At 38.6% G+C, this 18,407-nt stretch overlaps 1 protein-coding gene across 2 annotated transcripts in view; it reads left to right on the forward strand.

The window, feature by feature from the left end:
- The window catches only part of ZCCHC24 (zinc finger CCHC-type containing 24), a 110,548-nt gene that overhangs the window by 9,354 nt on the left and 82,787 nt on the right, over nucleotides 1–18,407 (forward strand). For both annotated transcript variants that reach the window (XM_064662563.1, XM_064662562.1), the window contains exon 2: nucleotides 7,382–7,582. In XM_064662563.1, the coding sequence (XP_064518633.1) occupies nucleotides 7,382–7,582 (201 nt within the window). The remainder of the gene's footprint in view (nucleotides 1–7,381; nucleotides 7,583–18,407) is intronic.

The following is an 18,407-nucleotide window of genomic DNA, read 5'->3' on the forward strand; positions in this document are numbered from 1 at the left end:
TGGACATTTCTTAGCAAAACCTTTCATCATGCAAGAGCTGCACAGGAGGTAAATGCTTTCCTAAGTTTGTCTTGAACAGGCACATATCTATTTCCGGGTGTTATTTTTCTTATGTTTGGAGTGTCAAAAGAGCCACCAAACGAGAGGAAACCCGACTCTTGTTTTCCAAACTGCAGGTCAGATTGAGACAAGATTTCCTGCAGGAAACAGAGATGTTAACAGAAAGTGCAGGGATCAAAACATGTCCATCCGTTTCTCCCCTCACTTTATGCCATACAACCTTCATAACCTCCTCCTCACCCAAGAACCCTGTCTCAACCAGAGTGGCTTGTTTGTCAGCAGTGTGAGGAGGCAGTAGGATGGAGGTGCATGGCAAAGGCCCTCCCTGTGGCCTCAGAAAGGTCAGGGAAGTTGTTGGTGGGGGGAAACCCAGCTTCAGGCAGGCAAGGGATAGGCCGAGAAATGAAGGCTCCTGTGGGGATGTGTTAAAGTAATTTGCCACGTGAATGGTCTCCCTAATATAGTGCTCATGTGTTAGAGCTTCTCTTTAGCATAAGTGGGCAGTTGTTTGGCATTTAGTGGATGAAAAGGATCCCTGCAGAATTGGTGCAAGATTCAAGATTTAGAAAGTTCCTCCAAGACTGCACACCTTTGACCAGAGCAAATCTCTGTCCTCTTCCACACTTGCCTTTAAAGACTTTTTGTGATGTCCCCATACATTGTGTAAAATGAGTGTTCTCACTAACATCGACAGCAAACCCTTCCTGAGGCTGAAATAAGGAGGATCACACTGCTAGGAGAGAGCCAAAAGACCTACGCAAGCTCCAGCAAGCCTGGAGATGGTGACTGAGCAACTTCTTAACTGTCAGCATTACTTCTATACCACTGTATAGTAGACAGGGAGAGGTATGTTTTTTAACATCTAAAGATTTGTGAAACTTATCGAATTCTTTGGATCAACATGTTAAAGACCAGCAGATGTAAAGCAAGGCAAGGTGGTGTTGGTCTCCAGCCTTGCTGTGAACTGTACCAGTCATGTACAGATAGGGTGTTGCACCCACTTGCTGTTCTGCAGAATCTCAGCAATTACATCCTGAGAAGCCACAACCAGCCAAACTGTCAGATTTGGAATAACTAGATTAGAGAGATCTGTCTGCTAGAGTAAAGATTTGTCGCCCTTCAATGACTAGCTTCACAACCACTAGCAGGTCACACAGCATTCACGGTTGTTTCCTTAAGATACTGTTTCTGCAAAAGGAAAGTCCTAGTGCCATCTATCTGAAAATATTTATAAGTAGGCATTAGTGTTAGCAATTTAACATAAACATGTATTTACCTAAAACCCCCTACAGAAGAAGGATGAATTAAGGTATACTTGGCTAATGTAACTAGCCGGGAATGTATTAAGGTTTACTTGGCTAATCTGCATTTATCTGTGGTTTTATATGAGGAACTTGAGCAATTCAGATTTTACTGAAGTCAGCCCAAAGACCAGATTTTTTGACAGCTGACTTAAATGTTGATTTCAGAAGGAAACAAAAACCCAAGTCTTTTTTTCCTTTCTCCAGGCAAACATTTTCTTCACTGAGTGATGAGCTTGGCTTGCAGTTCTCTGATGATAAAATGTTACTGAGCAAACTCTTAAGCTTTTTTTTGTAATAGTATCCAATTTATCAGAGGAGTTAAAGCAGACACAAGCTATACAGGAGCAGTTTTTGAGGTTTTCCAGTTCAGCCTTGGTAATTAAACTTCTCTGTTTCTTCTGGCTCAAATTAATACAACTAAATTTATTACAGTATTTTCATTTAATCCCTCTGTTTTCAGAAGGATTTGGGGTTGGCCATAAACATTGATGATGATCTTAAAGGTCTTTTCCAGCCTAAACAATTCTATGATTCTATTCTATGATTCTGCATTAGATGTTTTCTTTGGGGACAAAACCACTTGATCACTTATAAAGAGCTGAAACACAGAAAAGTCACAGATCTGAAGTGCTTATATCCACACGTGGTCATCCTCAGGTGCAACTGTTGTGCTTTCACACATACTACATAGCCCTGTGGATAAACCCCATGAGAAAAGCAAGCCTTAGGACACTAGGAGAGAAGAGAAAGATATAGGCCCTCAGGTTTTGTGTATTAGCATGTACAAGCCACTGAATTACTGTTTGGGTAGCTCAGATTTCCCTCTCCTCAAACACAAAAATAGCAACTGAGCGAGGGTTTGGCTATCCTACTGTTATATCCATGACACAGCACAGGGATGCACTCACTTCTTAGCTTCACGAAAATTCAAGCTGATAACTTTAGCACCTTTTGACATTTCAGTGCAGGGCTAATAATTTGCATGCCTAGTCTGGTTACCATCATAGAGCCTTGAGAATGTTTGCAATTTACAGTATATGCAAACCTTACTTTTTCCACACTGATGACAGGGCAGCCCAACCTGCCTTTTCCAACGGGCTTCAAAGAGCCATGGTGCCTGTTGACTTAAATTTAACTCTGGCAGTTAAGATTGCTTCATTTTTGTTTGCTTTATTAGGTTGGCAACATACTAAAGGAAAAACAAGTCATCAAAAATTCTCTGCTCATTGCTTTTCAATTACAGACTATTTTATGGAAACATTGATGACTGGAGTAAGTTATAGGAATATTGAATTGGTACAGGACCTCACTTCAGTATGTGCAGTTAAAACAAACACGGAGAGAACCATGAGCACCAATCATACTAACTTAAAGAGCATCAAAACAGACCTACTGGCCAGATACAGCCTATCAACCACATCAGCCAGCACAGGTCATTCTAGCTTCAGGTAACTAATGGATATGAACCCCTTTATCATTGCCTTAAGGGTCCAACAGCCACAAACTGAACTTGGGGTAGAAACTGATTTTTCCAGGTACTTTTCCTGTCCATACCTAAAAGCTTCACTTCTTAAATCCTAATGAGAAGATACCATTCCCACATAAACAGGTTGCCATTGCTTATTAATATCAGCTGTTCTGGTAGATAGGTAATCCTTTCACCTTTGGTCAGAATTCAGCGTTTCATAATTGAGATGCTACTGTGCTATCTGTGCTTTCTGGTCCTTGTTAAAAATACCTTTACAGCTAAAGCAGTAGCCATACATACCAGTGGAAAACTTGGAAAGTAAGACTTGCCACTTACTTGTTTGAATGTTTCATTGCATATTCCTAACAGTACTGTTGTCTTTATTTTCAACATTTCACCACTGCTAAAAAAGAAGCTGTAGAGATAAAGGCAGTGTTTCCTTTTCCACCTCTTGGCACATCAATCCCAAAAGCTGTCTCTGAAAGGCAGGGAGCCAGCCAAGGGAACCAAGAGCATTTGCCAATCATTCACGTAACTAGGAATTTCATAGAGGTGAGTTAGATGCTGGAACTCTTGAGTCACTTGCATGTGTTACCCAACTGGAAATCAGAGTGAGGAAGCTATAGAAGACAATAGCTGCCTCTTTCACAAAGGACCACACTGCAACTTTACAGATTACGTGGCCTTTAACTGGAAACACTCAGCAAACAAATAACAAAGGAAGCTTTGCTTCCCAGCACCACCAACAGATATATTTTAAAGATCTACCAAGCAGAGAGGTTACCTTTGGAAAGTACAACATCAGACTTTCAGTTCAGTTCATTTGACTCAGTCAACAAGTTTCATAGGAAGGAAAACAAACAAACAAACAAACAAACTTCCCATCAAACCAGTTTCTAAGTTTTACCGTCAGATCCCCCATCCCCCAGTAGAGCAAGATAAGGAAATCCTGAATTCATTGCAGCTGGGCTGATGAGCCTTGTAATTAGGACATGCAGTGTGGTCTTTTGGCGCTTTGAAAGCACTAACCCTTTCACTGCCAAATCCTTTCTACCCTGTTAGAGCTCCAAATGAGACTCCATTGGAGAGGTACTGTTGTCTACTTTTTAAAGAAATAGGTTGGCTTTGCTACTGGTGCATTGTGAACACAGAGCAATCATTACTTTTGGTGGAATTCATCAGAGGAGCAATCTCCCTGCCACCTCCCAGATGTCTACTAATACACTTGAGACCATAGTGAGTCAGAATGCATTTCTAACTTCCTTTTTATTTTCTGTCTGAGACCATCAACATTCTCTCTGATCATTCCCTGGACATCCCCTTTGAGTGTGAAGCTAATTCTAAAGTTTTAATTCAAAATCCTTCTTAAAAATCCCCTTTGCAGCAGTGCAAACAGTAAGGGCTGAATTGCTGATCTGCACAATTAAATACTCCAGAAAGAAAAAAAAACCCCAAACAAAACTTTTGGTTCATTCACACCTTGTCTTCTACAAAGACAAAATGGACTGAAATACCATTTCATCATGTTCATTACATGCCCTAAGCTTTCACTATTTGATTCCAGGGGCCAGGATGAACTTTCGCATTACCACCCTTATTATATAACTTGGCTTTTGGGAATGGCTTATTTCCTCATCTCCTTCTGACGAACTGGAGATTTCCAGAGCTTGAAACAGGACGTAGCACCATTTGTGCTGGTGCTCTTTATAGCAACTTTCAAGTGCAACAGATTTGAGACCATTTTCCAGGTCAGATTGGCAGGAACCATTGAAGTGATTTGCTTGACTGTACCCAGAGGGATGGGCTGCATTTTGGGATCATCTAGGAATTTGCTTTAGGAAGTCATTGTTCTTTAAAGTACCAGTGACATCAGCAATGTGCATCTTCTCCTTTAGTGTCATCTTCTGGGATGATGTATTTGTTTCTTCCTTTTTTAACACTGGGCCTCAAGATGATTATAGGGAGGTGTTTTGTGGTGCCATGCGTAGACTGGATGTTTTGCCATGTCCAGCTTTGGCAAATATTGCACAAATGCACTGCCAGCTGAACCAGGTGGCCACTTTTAGAGCCATGTGCCACACTTTGGCCACAGAACCAATGGTGGCTGCTAAGATTATAATTTAGTGTCAGTGCAGCCCATAGTCTGATGGGATTCTGGCCTTTGGCAAGGCTTCTGGTTGAAACAAAAGTTTGTAAAGGTTTGCTGACAGAGTGGGCCACCTTATGTTACAGTATTGATCTGAAATGTGCCCAGAAGCGTTGGTGAGGAGTAAATTACATAATCCCCAGTTTCTCAAATAATTCCCAAATTTCTCCCTTTTAATGAGGGCAATAGCTCAGTGTAAGAGATTTTAGAAAACAGTCACCACTGCAAGCCATATATCCAATCCAAAGCCCACTGAAGGCAGCAGATAGGTATGTTTTCTTTTGTCAGTGAGTTGGCCCTGGGGGCAAGAATAGCAACCTCCTGATGGCCAGGAGTTACATATTCTACCTCCCCAGGAGATATTTTAGATTTTGGCAATAGGTAAAGAATTTGGGATTTCACACATTCTGTGTGTCCATACATACAACTTTCTATAAAAATCAGATAATAAGGAATTTGCAAAGTTACAGATGCGTGTAATGCATGTGAAGTACTTTAAGAATCTCTTAGAGGCAAGAGGACTCTTAAAAAAAGATTTTATATTATTCCAAGTATATATTAGAGAAAGTGGCTCCTAGGGAGACAAGAACTTCTCGAAGGCTCTTAATTAATACTATTTTGGCATCCATAGCACTTCCGCTTCCTCTTAACAATTTGATGCCAAGAATTTCTCATTCCAATAGCATCCAATAAATTCTACAAAATAAATTCTAGTGACTGCTGGAGGTATCTTTAGTTGCTTGATGGCTAAAGCAGCTAAAATCTTTTTATTCGTTTTTGAAATAGCTTTTCCTTTTAAAATCTATAGCTCTAACCCCTGAAACAAAGTGGCTGATTCTCCTCTTAGCAACCAAAACGTCCTGCACCAGCACAGAACTGTGCTGTACAGGGAGTAAAATTATGGGCATTTCAGTGCCTGGACACACGTGAAGTCCCCTGTGAGATCAGATTCTACTCTGGGGCCCTTTGAGTTGATCCTGCTGCTGTGCACCAGCTTCAGTTTTGTAAGAGAGGTCAGTGTTTTGTTTGACCATAGTGGAACTGGGTGAAGCAGATTATCTCAGGCTAAATTTTTCTTTACAGTGTACACCATCTGCAGTGGGATGGGATTCAGTGAGAGCTGGGACTCATCCAGATACTTGTGCCTAGAGCCTAAATATCATTCTTTTGGTGTGTGACTGTCAGCCGGAAAACACTCAGTGTGCAGACATCCTGAATGTTTGAGATCTCTGAAATAAACGTATTTTCCATTTCAGATTTGTTTCACAAACTCTCTAAATCAGTTTCAATGCATGTCTTCAATATGTATATAACAGGTATAGATGTATGAAAACATATATGACATATATAAAGATTCCTCTGAAGTATCTGGATTTAATAGCACTGAAAAACAAGGTCTCCACAGAAGCACAGCATAGATTGGATCTCTTCTTACCTCACTTCCTCATAAGCTGGTGGTAATTCTCTGATGCCAGAATTACATAGGCATAGCATTACAGACCTAAGGTGGAAACACCATGTGAAAAGTGTCCCATAACTTAAGGACGGTGCCGACAGTCAATAGTTGGTCCTATTTCTATAGTAATTCATTATTATGTTAATGTTTTTAAGAGTTATTTCCTTTTTAAACTCCTGCTACAGTTTATTCTGAATGTTAGCAAGTTAAAGAATGAATCCTTGTTATCTCCATTAGGGAGAATAGCTATTTAGGTGTTGATGGGTTTCCTGCTGTTCTAAAACTACTGAATGGCAAATTAGGAGCTACTGATTTAGATTTGCAGATTGAGAGAGCGAAGATCCTATTGAGGTGAAGTACAAAACCCCAAGTATTTACTGTTTATCAGGAAATGTTTAAATTGCAGTAGGTTTCCCCTTAGAAAATCCAAAACAGATATAGACCTCAATGTTTCTTGTTATGATTTGAACATGGGACTCTATATTGACTGTCTGATTAACCCAATTAGAAATTAAAAGTTATTTTGCATTTTTCTTGGTCTTCTTTTCCTTTCCCTGACTTCACTATTCGTTGCGTAAGTAGTTTTGGACACAAAAACATTTCTTTTTGTGAGTTGTTCTTTCAGCTTTTTGCCTGCATATTCTAACATACCATGAATTTGTACAGTCAAACACAAGAAAGCAGTCACTGCTTAGTGGAAAGGTTGGACTAAGTGAACCATGGCAAGCTCAACAGTTTCCTCAGCAGTGGGGTGACCAGCTCCATTGCACTGCCGTTGTGAAACTTCTTTATTAATGGCCTGTATATTGCTCTCCTCAAATATGCAGCCATGTTTCTAATGAAAAAAATCACTTTTTTGCCCTGCTCTTTTTATCCTTCTCCTACTCAGATCTGCCTCAGACCAATCAGTACTATGTCGCATGCAATTCTTTTCTTTTCTTTTGCAGGCTCTGAGCAGCAGTCTGTACAAGAGTGCATCGCCTTATGGCTCACTTAATAACATTGTGGATGGGTTAAGCTCCCTCACTGAGCACTTCTCTGACCTATCCCTTTCTTCAGAAGCCAGAAAACCCAGCAAGAGGCCACCTCCTAACTACTTGTGCCACCTCTGCTTTAACAAGGGACACTACATCAAAGACTGCCCACAGGTAAGGAATATATTATGGAAAAATCTTCATTAAAATTTTCCCCATTCCCCGATTTAGTAACACAGAATTTGAGAGGGAGTAGCACTGAAGAAATATCTTGACAAAGTGCCAAGCTAGCCATGTGTTCTTTTAATCTAGTCTTTATCACAATGCAGATGGAAAAAGTAAGCTATTTCATTTGCCTGATAAGTATTACAGAAGATATTAATCTACGCACATGAGTAGGTAGATTTTGGAAACTTTAAAAATGGCTACTATGAAATTTTCTGTTACAGAGATTGTGTAAAATACGTTTTCAAGCAACACCCTGTGTAGTCAGTTTGGCAATAGCACTTAATAAAAATATAACAAGTTACATATGCTAAAGGAGAAGAAATTGTTACATTGGAGAATTTTGAATCAGTAACACAAGCTCCAGGTATTTCTGGTGCAAACTCTCTTCTGTCTTATAAAAGAGTTTTGCTATACTTGGCAAGATGTGTTGGTCTTTGACTCCTAGAACTTTTCTGTAGTGGCAAAGCTGGCAATATTTATTTCCTTAGAAAAGAGGTATAAACCAGTGTGCAGAGGTATAAACCACTCACCAATGTGCAATTTATTTTTTTTCCTGAGGCTCCAAGCCACAGTGTACAAGGTTTTTTCATTTTCTCTGGTTTCAGCTGGATCCAGTTTTGTTGCTGGCTTAAACTTTCAGAATTCCAACAATATCCTATGTAGAGTCCCAAGGAAATTAAAATGCTGCCAATACTTTAGAAACACAGATGTGGACATTACCAGCATCCACTTCACTATGACTTTAACCTCTTATCCTCTTATTGTATGACTTTCAGCAGAATTAATCTGCGTAAAATTAACTACAGTTAATTTGCAGTTGAGGATATCAGACATATATTAGCCAAAACACAAGCAGAAGAGCGTCTGCCAGCTGAGTAAGATCAGCATGAAATCAAGTGTAACATCAGATGAGCTTTAACTGGGTGAATTCTTCTTGCTGTTATGAATAGACTAACTTTATTACTTTAGCTGTATTTAATTCTAATGAAAGCTATGGAATTAAAGTACATTTGCAATCTTAGGTGTGGCACTTGAAAATGGTTTTACTTATTATTTCAATATATATTGAATAAGAATTTTCTTTAGGAAACAACTGTGAAGTTTTCTTTGCTGGAGATCAAAAGTATTCTGGTTTGTGCACTTCTGTGTTTAATGTACTTAATTTAGCATGTTACAGAACAAAGTAAAGATGGGACCATGTAATAGCATACATTGCTTATCAAGGGGACTAAAACTAGAACTACTAACTATGTGGTGGAGTAAAAAACTGCTAATCTGGGGTTGGATGGCTGTGCTTTGCCGTGCAGTGTGAGAAACCAAATGAATGCAACAGGTCTCTTGACAATCAGGACGTGCAAGCTGCAGCTCACACAGTTGGTCCCAAGTGAATGTGTTAGTGTTGGAGCAGCAATGCATTGTTTATTTCACAGGCATTCTTATGGTTTGAGGCACTAGGGATTAAAGAAATTTAGTGAAAATTGAAGACATATGCATAGAAATCCAGGAGATCCAAACAAATAAAGGACTGTGGAGGAACAGTAACTCACTTAAACTGCACAAACTGCACATCCTATGTTGTTTTTTTTTTTTTTTAAAGATTTAACTTAATATCTTCAATTTCTCTGTGAACCGGGAAATGGAAAGACTTCCTACTGGATGTACTCTGTGGCTGTCCTATGAGATAGGGAGGAATGACTGAAGGAACACAGGACAGGGGGGCACCTGCTCACTCACTGCATGTGGTCTCCGATGGTTACAGGCAGCCGTATCATATAGCCCCTTTCAAAAACTGATCAAGTTCTGGTTGGGAAGCATTTCAGTATTTTGCCCTTGCTACTGCTGATGTGAGAAGCTGCTCCAGAACCTCAGTCCTCTCCTAACTAGAAATCTTCCAGTTTCTAGGATGAGTGTAACTCATGGCCACCTTACAGTCATTTGTTCTCCTGCCAACATTGTCCTCCACTGAAATAGTTCTTATCCCTCCCCGGTGTTTATCTCAGGGTGTATTAATAGACTGCAATCATATCCTCTCTCAGCATTCATTCTGTAGGACTAACCGAGCCAGGTTTTCTCAGTCTCCTCACAGAAAGTGTACAGACTCTCTACCTCCTTCTCATGGCTGTTCTCTTGTGCTTTTCATCTCCTTGCACATGTGTGACTACATGGACATATGGTCAGGTCTTGTCAGTGCCTTTTGCTGTGTGTACACATATCTGTTTCTATAGATTATGTTAGTTAAGGAACAGGTGATATGATATTGGTTCTGCTCTGTTGGAGATTTCTTCTAACACAAGCAGTTGCTTTATGGTTTAATCAGCATGAAAGTGCTTTCTTGAAAAAAAAGCAGAGTTAAGCATTCACAGAAGTTTACACATTTCCTTATGTTATCTAAATTTGAGGACAGATCTAAAGAGGATGACACTGTTTGCACAAGTTATGTTCAAAACATTGAAAACATCATGCTCAGGAAGGGAGCACCAGTGGCAGGATCAGGCTTTTGTCATAAAAATCCCCATTTGTTACCACTGCTTTTGACAATAACTGATTTCTTAGTATGAACATTACATGCACTACTTAATAGCTTATATTTTGATGCTTAGTTTTGCTAGTGCTGTCAAAAATGAAATTTGGTTTGCAAATCCTACCAATAAAGGACTGTAGCTATGCATTTTTAAAGTACTTAAACCTGGATAGAGAAAAGAGATAAAGTAATCTGATCTAGACAAAATGCATATCAGTAAATCATATGGTATTTTTATTTTCTTTTTATGTAACTGCCTAATAAGAAAAACATTTTGAAAGGGGGTGTTTTATGGAGTTTTTCCTGCATAGCAAAGAAATTGTGTAACAAGTTTAGGCCTTTAAAACAAGCAGAATTAAGTGAGGGTATAAACACTGAAAAGATATTGTCTTTTTCTGTTGCTGTAAAAGTTGATGAAAATACATGTATCGGTTCAGATTTATATCCTAAGTGATGATCATATTTCAGGAGGTTAAGTCATTATAAACAAAAATTGCCAGCTTTAGTGTTTGACTATCTCAGGTATCTGCAGTTTGTCCAATATCATGTCCAAAATTATCTGTTGGAAATTGAAATGGGATTTAGCAAATTACTATTATTTTAGCTTTTAGTTTATGTCATATATAGTGATAGAAAGTGGGATTTTTCTGTTAGAGAAACTACCAAAAATAAGAGCAACATTAGGACTACAATTCATAATTTCTAATTTGCTTATATTTGAAAAAACTGTTTGTTGCAATTACTATGTCTATAAAAAACAGAGCACTTACCTTTAGCATCATCTTTACAGCATAGCTACATTTGTGAGTTTCAGTGGCTCAGACAATAACATCTTACTCATACCTCTGATATTCTTTCACGTACAGAATTCTCGTTGACTTGAATGAACTGAAAAATGTGTAGAGAATAAAGGTTAAAAGCACTATTCTTAGTGTAGTGATCTCTTAAATTATCATTGACTGTGCCATAAAAAAATAAACAAACTATTTCTCTTTAACTAGCAAGGAAGGTGAGGAATGAGAGTACTTTTACTATGTAGTTTGCTAGTGGTTGATTGCATGATATATAAATATATATGTATATAGATTTGTCAAAACTTTGTATACTTATGTGCTCAAAGGTACGGTGCCAGCTTACATCTTACATATGCATGATAACCACAGGACCTTTTTCCCCTTACCAGGACAAAAAATGACGAGTTCTGGGCCAGTAATAGTTTAGATGTGTGATACTTTATGACATTTATTTATATAGCAGGTGTAGAAACTCATGGAAGACCTTTTTAAAAAAGTTGTATTGTCACTTTTCACCCATTGTCACTGTAGTCTATATTTAAATCCTATAAAATATAAACAGTGAGTTCCTTTGTACTATGTGTGGCCTTTACAAAATTCATCTTGTTCCTTTACATCATAGGGATGTTATTGACATGACCACTCTTCCATGATATCATCAACCTAAACTCAGACCTGTCATACGTGTTTAATTTGCAGAAAGTATAGGATAATGGGATGTACAGTATAATGGAGTATGGTGTTACATGCAGCATATATGGACATTTGTGAGTGAAACACCTAGTTCAGATTCTGAGATGCTGCAGAGTGATTGAACCTTTTCCACTTTTCAAAAATCTGCTGTTGGAAGGAAATACATAGACAGAGATCCTAGACCTCATTTATTGCTTATGTCATTCCCGTTGTTAATTTGGGCAATAAAGGCAACAACAGAAGTCCAAGCTTGGAGCTCCAGCAAAGCATCTCTGTATTCAGAATTTCCAAACACTATGTTTCTGCCAGGCACCAGTTCCATATTCTGGTGTCTCTGTCCTAACTTTATTCAAATACCTGTGCCAGTGCCAAGCTCTTTGAAAAAATCTTTCTAACAATTCCTGTAAATCTCTACACAGGCAAGGAGCTCTCACATCATGGAGACTTGGTGGCGAAAAAAAAAAGGGCAAATATCACCCATAATTCTGCAGTCAATTCCTGTGCACTGCAACTATTAGCCTAGTCCCTGGGAGATATAGAACTGTTGTATGTGTTTCCCAATTTTACATAATTCTTACAGAGGAAAATGTATGTGCATGCTTACAGAAGTACAGACATACTACCACAGACGTGTGTGTAATGGGAAACTATATTATTCTCTTTTTGCACTAGACTTTTAAATTTGTGACTAAAATGCATGGCATGATCCATATTAATAGGGCCAACACTGGGAGTCTTCCGCTGCCAACAGTGATCTTTGAAGCAGATCCTGAAAATCTAAAGTGCCTTTAGAACACATATTCAAGTCAGTGGGAGCAGTAGGTAATTGGTGTGGCTGCTTGAGCTTGCATAGATTTGCTTTTGTGGTTTCATGCAGGATGTGGAAGAAATCAGTGTCAAGCTGAGTTTAGTCTTTTCTTCTCAGTCCATAGCTTGATCTGCCAGATCATGCTGCCCTGAAGCTGTCCCTCCCTGTGGTCAGATATAGTGGATCTTTGGCAGTAGAGTTGGCTCAGCAAGCAGCTATTTGGCTGCAAGACTGGAGCGACTCTCATGCCTGAATCATTAATCTGATTTGTCTTGTGCCTTATGGTTGTGCAAGGATCTCAAAGGTCCACAACATTCAAGGAGTTCACAGCTGTGATTTCTCCAGGTACCAAAGGCTGACTAAGATGGCAATGAGGACCAAGCTGGCATCTTTACAGAGATGAAAAAAAAAATTTACCTTTCTGGGTTTTAGCTTAGAGATCTTAATTTTTTTAAAAAGCAAACCAAACACAAACCTCTTGAAATTTGTTTTTCTTTTAAAGATGATGTTTCAGAGAGCTCTGGAATTAAAGGAGATCATAGATCATTTAGCAAATCTTAAAATTCACTCTGAAAATAATAGTTTTTGACAGTTGCTACACTTTACAGTAGTCTTCTGGATGTTGTGTGATTGCCTCCAAATTAATGTGTCTTTTCTCTGTTCAACTGAGTGAAATATTGGTATTGTTACTCAGTTACAGGATGAGGGGTCAATCTCCCCAGCCTTGGAGGAGTCTGATACCCTGTATGGGCTCAATTTTTTCCAGTTTCACTATAGTTTTTAATCAGAGTGTACTTGCTGGCATTTGATCTGGTGTGGTGTGGGACACGTAATAAAAGAAAACAATAGCTAAACTCATCCCTGGTGCAGTAGCACTGATGTTAGTAAGGTCAGTACTGAGAGAGAACCTAATAGCCTGTATTACAAGGAGGGAAAAGGTGTTAATCTCTGCTATGTGTAATTGTTTTCAAACTGCATGTGGCACTCCAGAGAAACCTCTATATATCCAGCTCCTTGTTTCTGTAGCTTTGAAATACATTTTTATATGTTAATCCATTTTGTATGGTGCACATTTCTTCACATAAATATAGCTCTGTAAGAAATTGTAGTTCTGTAAGTACCTATGCACATACTAAACTTCCACGTTACAACATGCTGGAACAATCTGAGGCTCTCAAAAGTCCTGTTTATACACAACATGCTACTTCCATTTATACTTATTTTTCCATTCAGAACCTGCATAAAATTATTTTAGATGATTTGGATGTGGATGAGATTTTTTTTTAAATTCTTTTTTTTCTCACATGCAGCCGCTTTGACAACTCCATGATATAAAATATACTACAGAATTTATTGCAGGCTGTTGGATTTTTTTCTCATATACTTGAACTTAGCTCTGCCAAATTTTTTCAGAGTTTCTGAGATTAGCTGAGTATATTTTCCCAGATAATTTCTACTTTTATTATGAAGACTTGCAGAAATAGTGTAACAAAAGTGTAGTGGGCTATAATTTGGTCACATCCATTCTACCTCTGGAAATGTAAGTTGCTTAAGAGTCTAAAAGATCAAAAAATACCCATTCTGCACTGTTTTGGAAATTCTGGATAAGCTGTGCGTATCATTATTTAAACCACTTATCAGAGAAGCAAGTAACTCAGACAGCTGTACGTGAGTAGGGGGGATCCAAACAGCCCTGTTTTGAGAGCATGTTCCCAAAATACTAGTTTTGAAACTGCATCTGTAGTATGTGGCATTTATGTCCAGTTGTTTGATAAACGGAGTGCTTGGAAAGAAGATACTGAGCCTTAACATACCAGAACAAGAGCAGTTAGATAGTGAAAAAGAAAACAGAAATATCTAATAAACTGTGTCTGTGCCCCTTTCCTGTCTAGCACACTACTCAACATTACATTCCCAAAAGTCTGGCAGACCAGCCAAAACCAAACTCCTCCTCCAGGCCCATCACTAAGCTGTTATTACTGCGGCTCAGTCTTTATATACTAATACAAGTTCAAACTATTTTTTTTTCCTGTGGGAAATGCAATGTAAACAGAGGTGATAAAGGCAAATACTGTAATAGGGCAATGTTTGTTTGGTCTTTGCAGTGACCTTGGAGTGATAACTATCAGGTCCTGCATGATAGTTACCAATGGACTGTGTGACAGGTGTTGGAGGATCACCCATCAGAGAATGTGATTTCATTTCATTGAGGTTATCCAACTACCTTTTATTCACTTTGAAATCTCATTTGCATATTCTCTATCTAGATAATTTCAAGTCAACTGGCAACAAGGTGGGTATGAGGAAAAGAATACTATTTAAATGTAAAACCATAAGGGTACCTGGCATTTCAACAGAATAAGGTTTTGGCACTGGTAAAGCCTCATCTGGATCCAGGTTGAGCACAGAAATTCAGAGTAGACTGGAGAGGAGAAAATGTTTAATTTGCGGTCTCTGAAACATAACTTGTGTTGAAAGAGTGAAGAAGTGGTGTTGTCTGTTCCTACAAAAAGACACAGTAATCTGCAAATATGCAGAAAGCCTTACATGGAGAGCACAGTTTGTTTTCCATATGCACAACTAATGAGTCCAGTACTGGACTTCAACTAGGCTGCAGTTTCTGTTAGGCATTAGAGTGCCTGGGAAGGCTCTTGATCATTGGAGGGATTTCAGAACAGTGTAGATAAACACACATCAGGATTTTCCTTGCTGATCCTGTCCAGAAACAGGTTAGGAGAACATCTCAAAACATCTCCCAGCCTTATGTTTCTGTTATTGCATATCTGCAAACTAATATTACAACTCACTATCTTAAATGTGCATAATTTATATTTAAAAACCATGAACAATAAACCAGACCCAAATCCTGTGCAAGTCAGTGAGAGACTTTTATAAACTCCTTTGAACTGGAGTTTATGCTAATGCATTGGTCTAAATCTGAACTCTGTTTACTAACAACTTGGTAGTTACTTAGTTTGCAGTAAAACTCCTGATAAACCATAATTAGGTGCTTAGCTTGGAAATTAGTACTGAGAGCATCCCACTTGACAGTGGAAGTAAGGTCTGGTTTCCAGCCCTCCACAAGCTGATTTGTAGATAAGGTAAAGAGAGAACTAGCAGGTCAAACCACACTAGTTTATCAATTCCTCATTTGCACTGATAAGAAGTGAATAATGGAAGATTAAGTGAACCACATTTTCTCACTTCATAAAAGTATTTTGATTTAGTGTGAAATATAGGTTGTGGAATTTCCATTCATGATTGGAAACATTCAAGATCTGACTGGACAAAGTCCTAGTAAACCTGCCCTGACCTCAATGTTGGTCCTGCTTTGAGCAGAGGTTGGACTTGGTGACCTTCCCATGTCCCCTTCAAATTTAATGATAATGTGGCTTATGAAAATTAACTAAATTTTATGCTCTGCAGTAAGAGATCACTGCTCTTCAAGATCTCTGTGTCTCCCAGCTCCAATGTCTACCACAATCCTTCCTCACTGTGCTTTTAAATAAAATACTCTTACAAAATACACTACTGCTAAAACATAAAAGTAGAAGCAAATGGGTATTTTTTATAACATCAAATACAGAAAACAAAAGGCTCTCTTAAACCTAATACTCGTCAAAATGTTCATGCACAAACACTTCTTGTAAAAAGGTAGCGTCATTTAATCTATATTTTAAAAAATCAATCAACTTTTTTTTCAAATGGAGTTTTTTCTAGGAAAATTTATTTCAACAAGCTACTCAGCTGAAAAAAGCAAAAGAGGTTGAAGCAAAAATCTGAAGTGGAAGCTTTGGACTTCGCAATGGTTTGGATTTGTTTTGCAAGAGTTTGTTTGGAAATGTTTCAAAAACTTCATTTACCCAAAATGAACGTTTATATCTTGGGGTTTCTGGTTTGAAATTCCAAAACTGTTCACATCTGCCAAATGTATCAATATTTCAACTCTCCTTCCCAGTTTTAAGAGAACCTCGTTTCCCCGTTTCTCAAAAATGAAAATGCATTTTCCGATAAACCTCATGCCCAGTTAAAGAAGGCCTACAAGGTCTGAGCAGAGCCTGGGGTGGTGTCACAAAAATAGGAAACACTCTGGCTGTTGAGGAGAAAGTGACTGTCAGGGGCGTGAACCATCTTGTCTCTCCCTCCCTTTTCCTTTTAGCTTACTGTACAGAGGAGGAAGCTGGCAAACAGCAAAAACAGGGAAGAACAAGAGCAAATGGCTAAAGGCAGATCAGCAGTTTCTGCTGGCTACAGCAGTGGCAGCTCAACCCCTCCTTGCTTCTCTGATTGTCCTGGGACAGTCTGTAGATTGTGAGGGCACAAACCCAACCCAGGGAGCCCCTCTCATTTTCCTGCTGTCAAGATGTATCAGTCAGTCCTGCCCTTCCCTCCTGTTATATAGCTTCCCTTAAGAAATATAGATACTAAATGAAAATTAATCCCTCTTTCATTTCCCTGATATAGCACAAGTGTTGGTGGTATTCTACTTTATCTAGCTTATGTCAATCAATGTTATATATTTTGATATGGCTCCTTCCATAGCTATTAAAAGGTCTACTATGAGATGTGAACAGAGTTTCTGAGGTAACTAATGCCATCTATGCCTTGTAGGATTGTATGTATCCTTCAGACTGGCTGAGCAAGTCTTAACTCTAATTTTATGGTTGGTTTGTGGTAAATTATTTCCTTTCATACTACACTGAATTTATTTAAATAGAAGACATGAGACACTATTAACCTGCTAGATGAGAAGCAGAAGAGAAGGCAGCGCTGCATGGATCAGGAATGCAAGTCTCTGTGCTGATACATGGATGTCAGCCTCATAGACATCAAGCTCAGGATAAACTTAGTGAAAACTGCATTCCTTATATTTTACTGCATGCATTTTATATTTTACACTAGAGATGATCTCTCATATTACTGATAGAAGACTGTTATTTAAGGAGATATTTACCAGGTTTGTAGAGGCTTGTTTTTCAAGATCAAAAAAAATTAAGAAAAAAATTTGTAAGACAATTGTCTTCCAAGTTTGCTTCATTTGGCAAGAAAGTTTTTATAGTAACTAGAAAAAACAAGAATAATTTTATTTCAGAGCCCCGTCAGTGCCAGATTATTAGCTAAGGCAATAAAGCCCATATGCGGCACTCAGGTTGAAACTTTTGGGGATTTTAGCAGCAACAGCAGAAATTTTGGAAATGATGTAATCTTGATAACTAGTTCATCCTCCGATTTGCAACTGACTTTCCACAAGATACTTCCTACTCCTTGTTTCTAACTCATTCCCCAACTGTGCAGAAACGTGCATGGGAGTAAGGCAGCACCTTTTGAGATCTTCTTTATTATTGAGTCCTGTAAACAATTCTTTTTTCATTCTGCAAAGTAACACATTTCAACTAGCAGTCTCAAGCTGTAATTTTGGACATGAGCTCAGCGTAACACTGAACATTTCCCAGGTTCAAGAGTTTCACATACGAAATACTGGTTTCAAGTCCATTTCTAATTTTAACCCACATTGCAGGTGTGCAGCTATAGTTAAAGCTTTGCAACAGCCCAGACAAATCAATACTTCCACCTGAGCCAGCCTACCCACACCACCTGGCAGCCAAGAACACCCAGCCCAAGCACACATTCAGCCCTCCCAAACGCTGCCCTGTGGGTCTTACATGGGTGAAGAAAGGAGCCCCTCAGAAGGCTTCCCAAGAGCAGAAAGGCCCTCTGAGATGATTTTATATAAGTCACGTTACTCCCAAACTCATGATTACACAGTTGAAGAAATTAGAAGAGCAAAAAGTAGGGAAGAGAAAGGCTCCTTTCAAATAAATGGCAAACAAAAAGGGTTTATTAGAAGATCAAAGGAGATTCGTCATTAAAATAAAAATAGTTTTAAAAACCAAAATGAATTAGTACATTCCAGACATGCATTTTGTGTTTCTTTCTTAATTTTTGTATATCTTA

Source organism: Pseudopipra pipra, chromosome 8 (genome assembly GCF_036250125.1).
Source record: "Pseudopipra pipra isolate bDixPip1 chromosome 8, bDixPip1.hap1, whole genome shotgun sequence".
NCBI classification, from domain to species: Eukaryota; Metazoa; Chordata; class Aves; order Passeriformes; family Pipridae; genus Pseudopipra; species Pseudopipra pipra.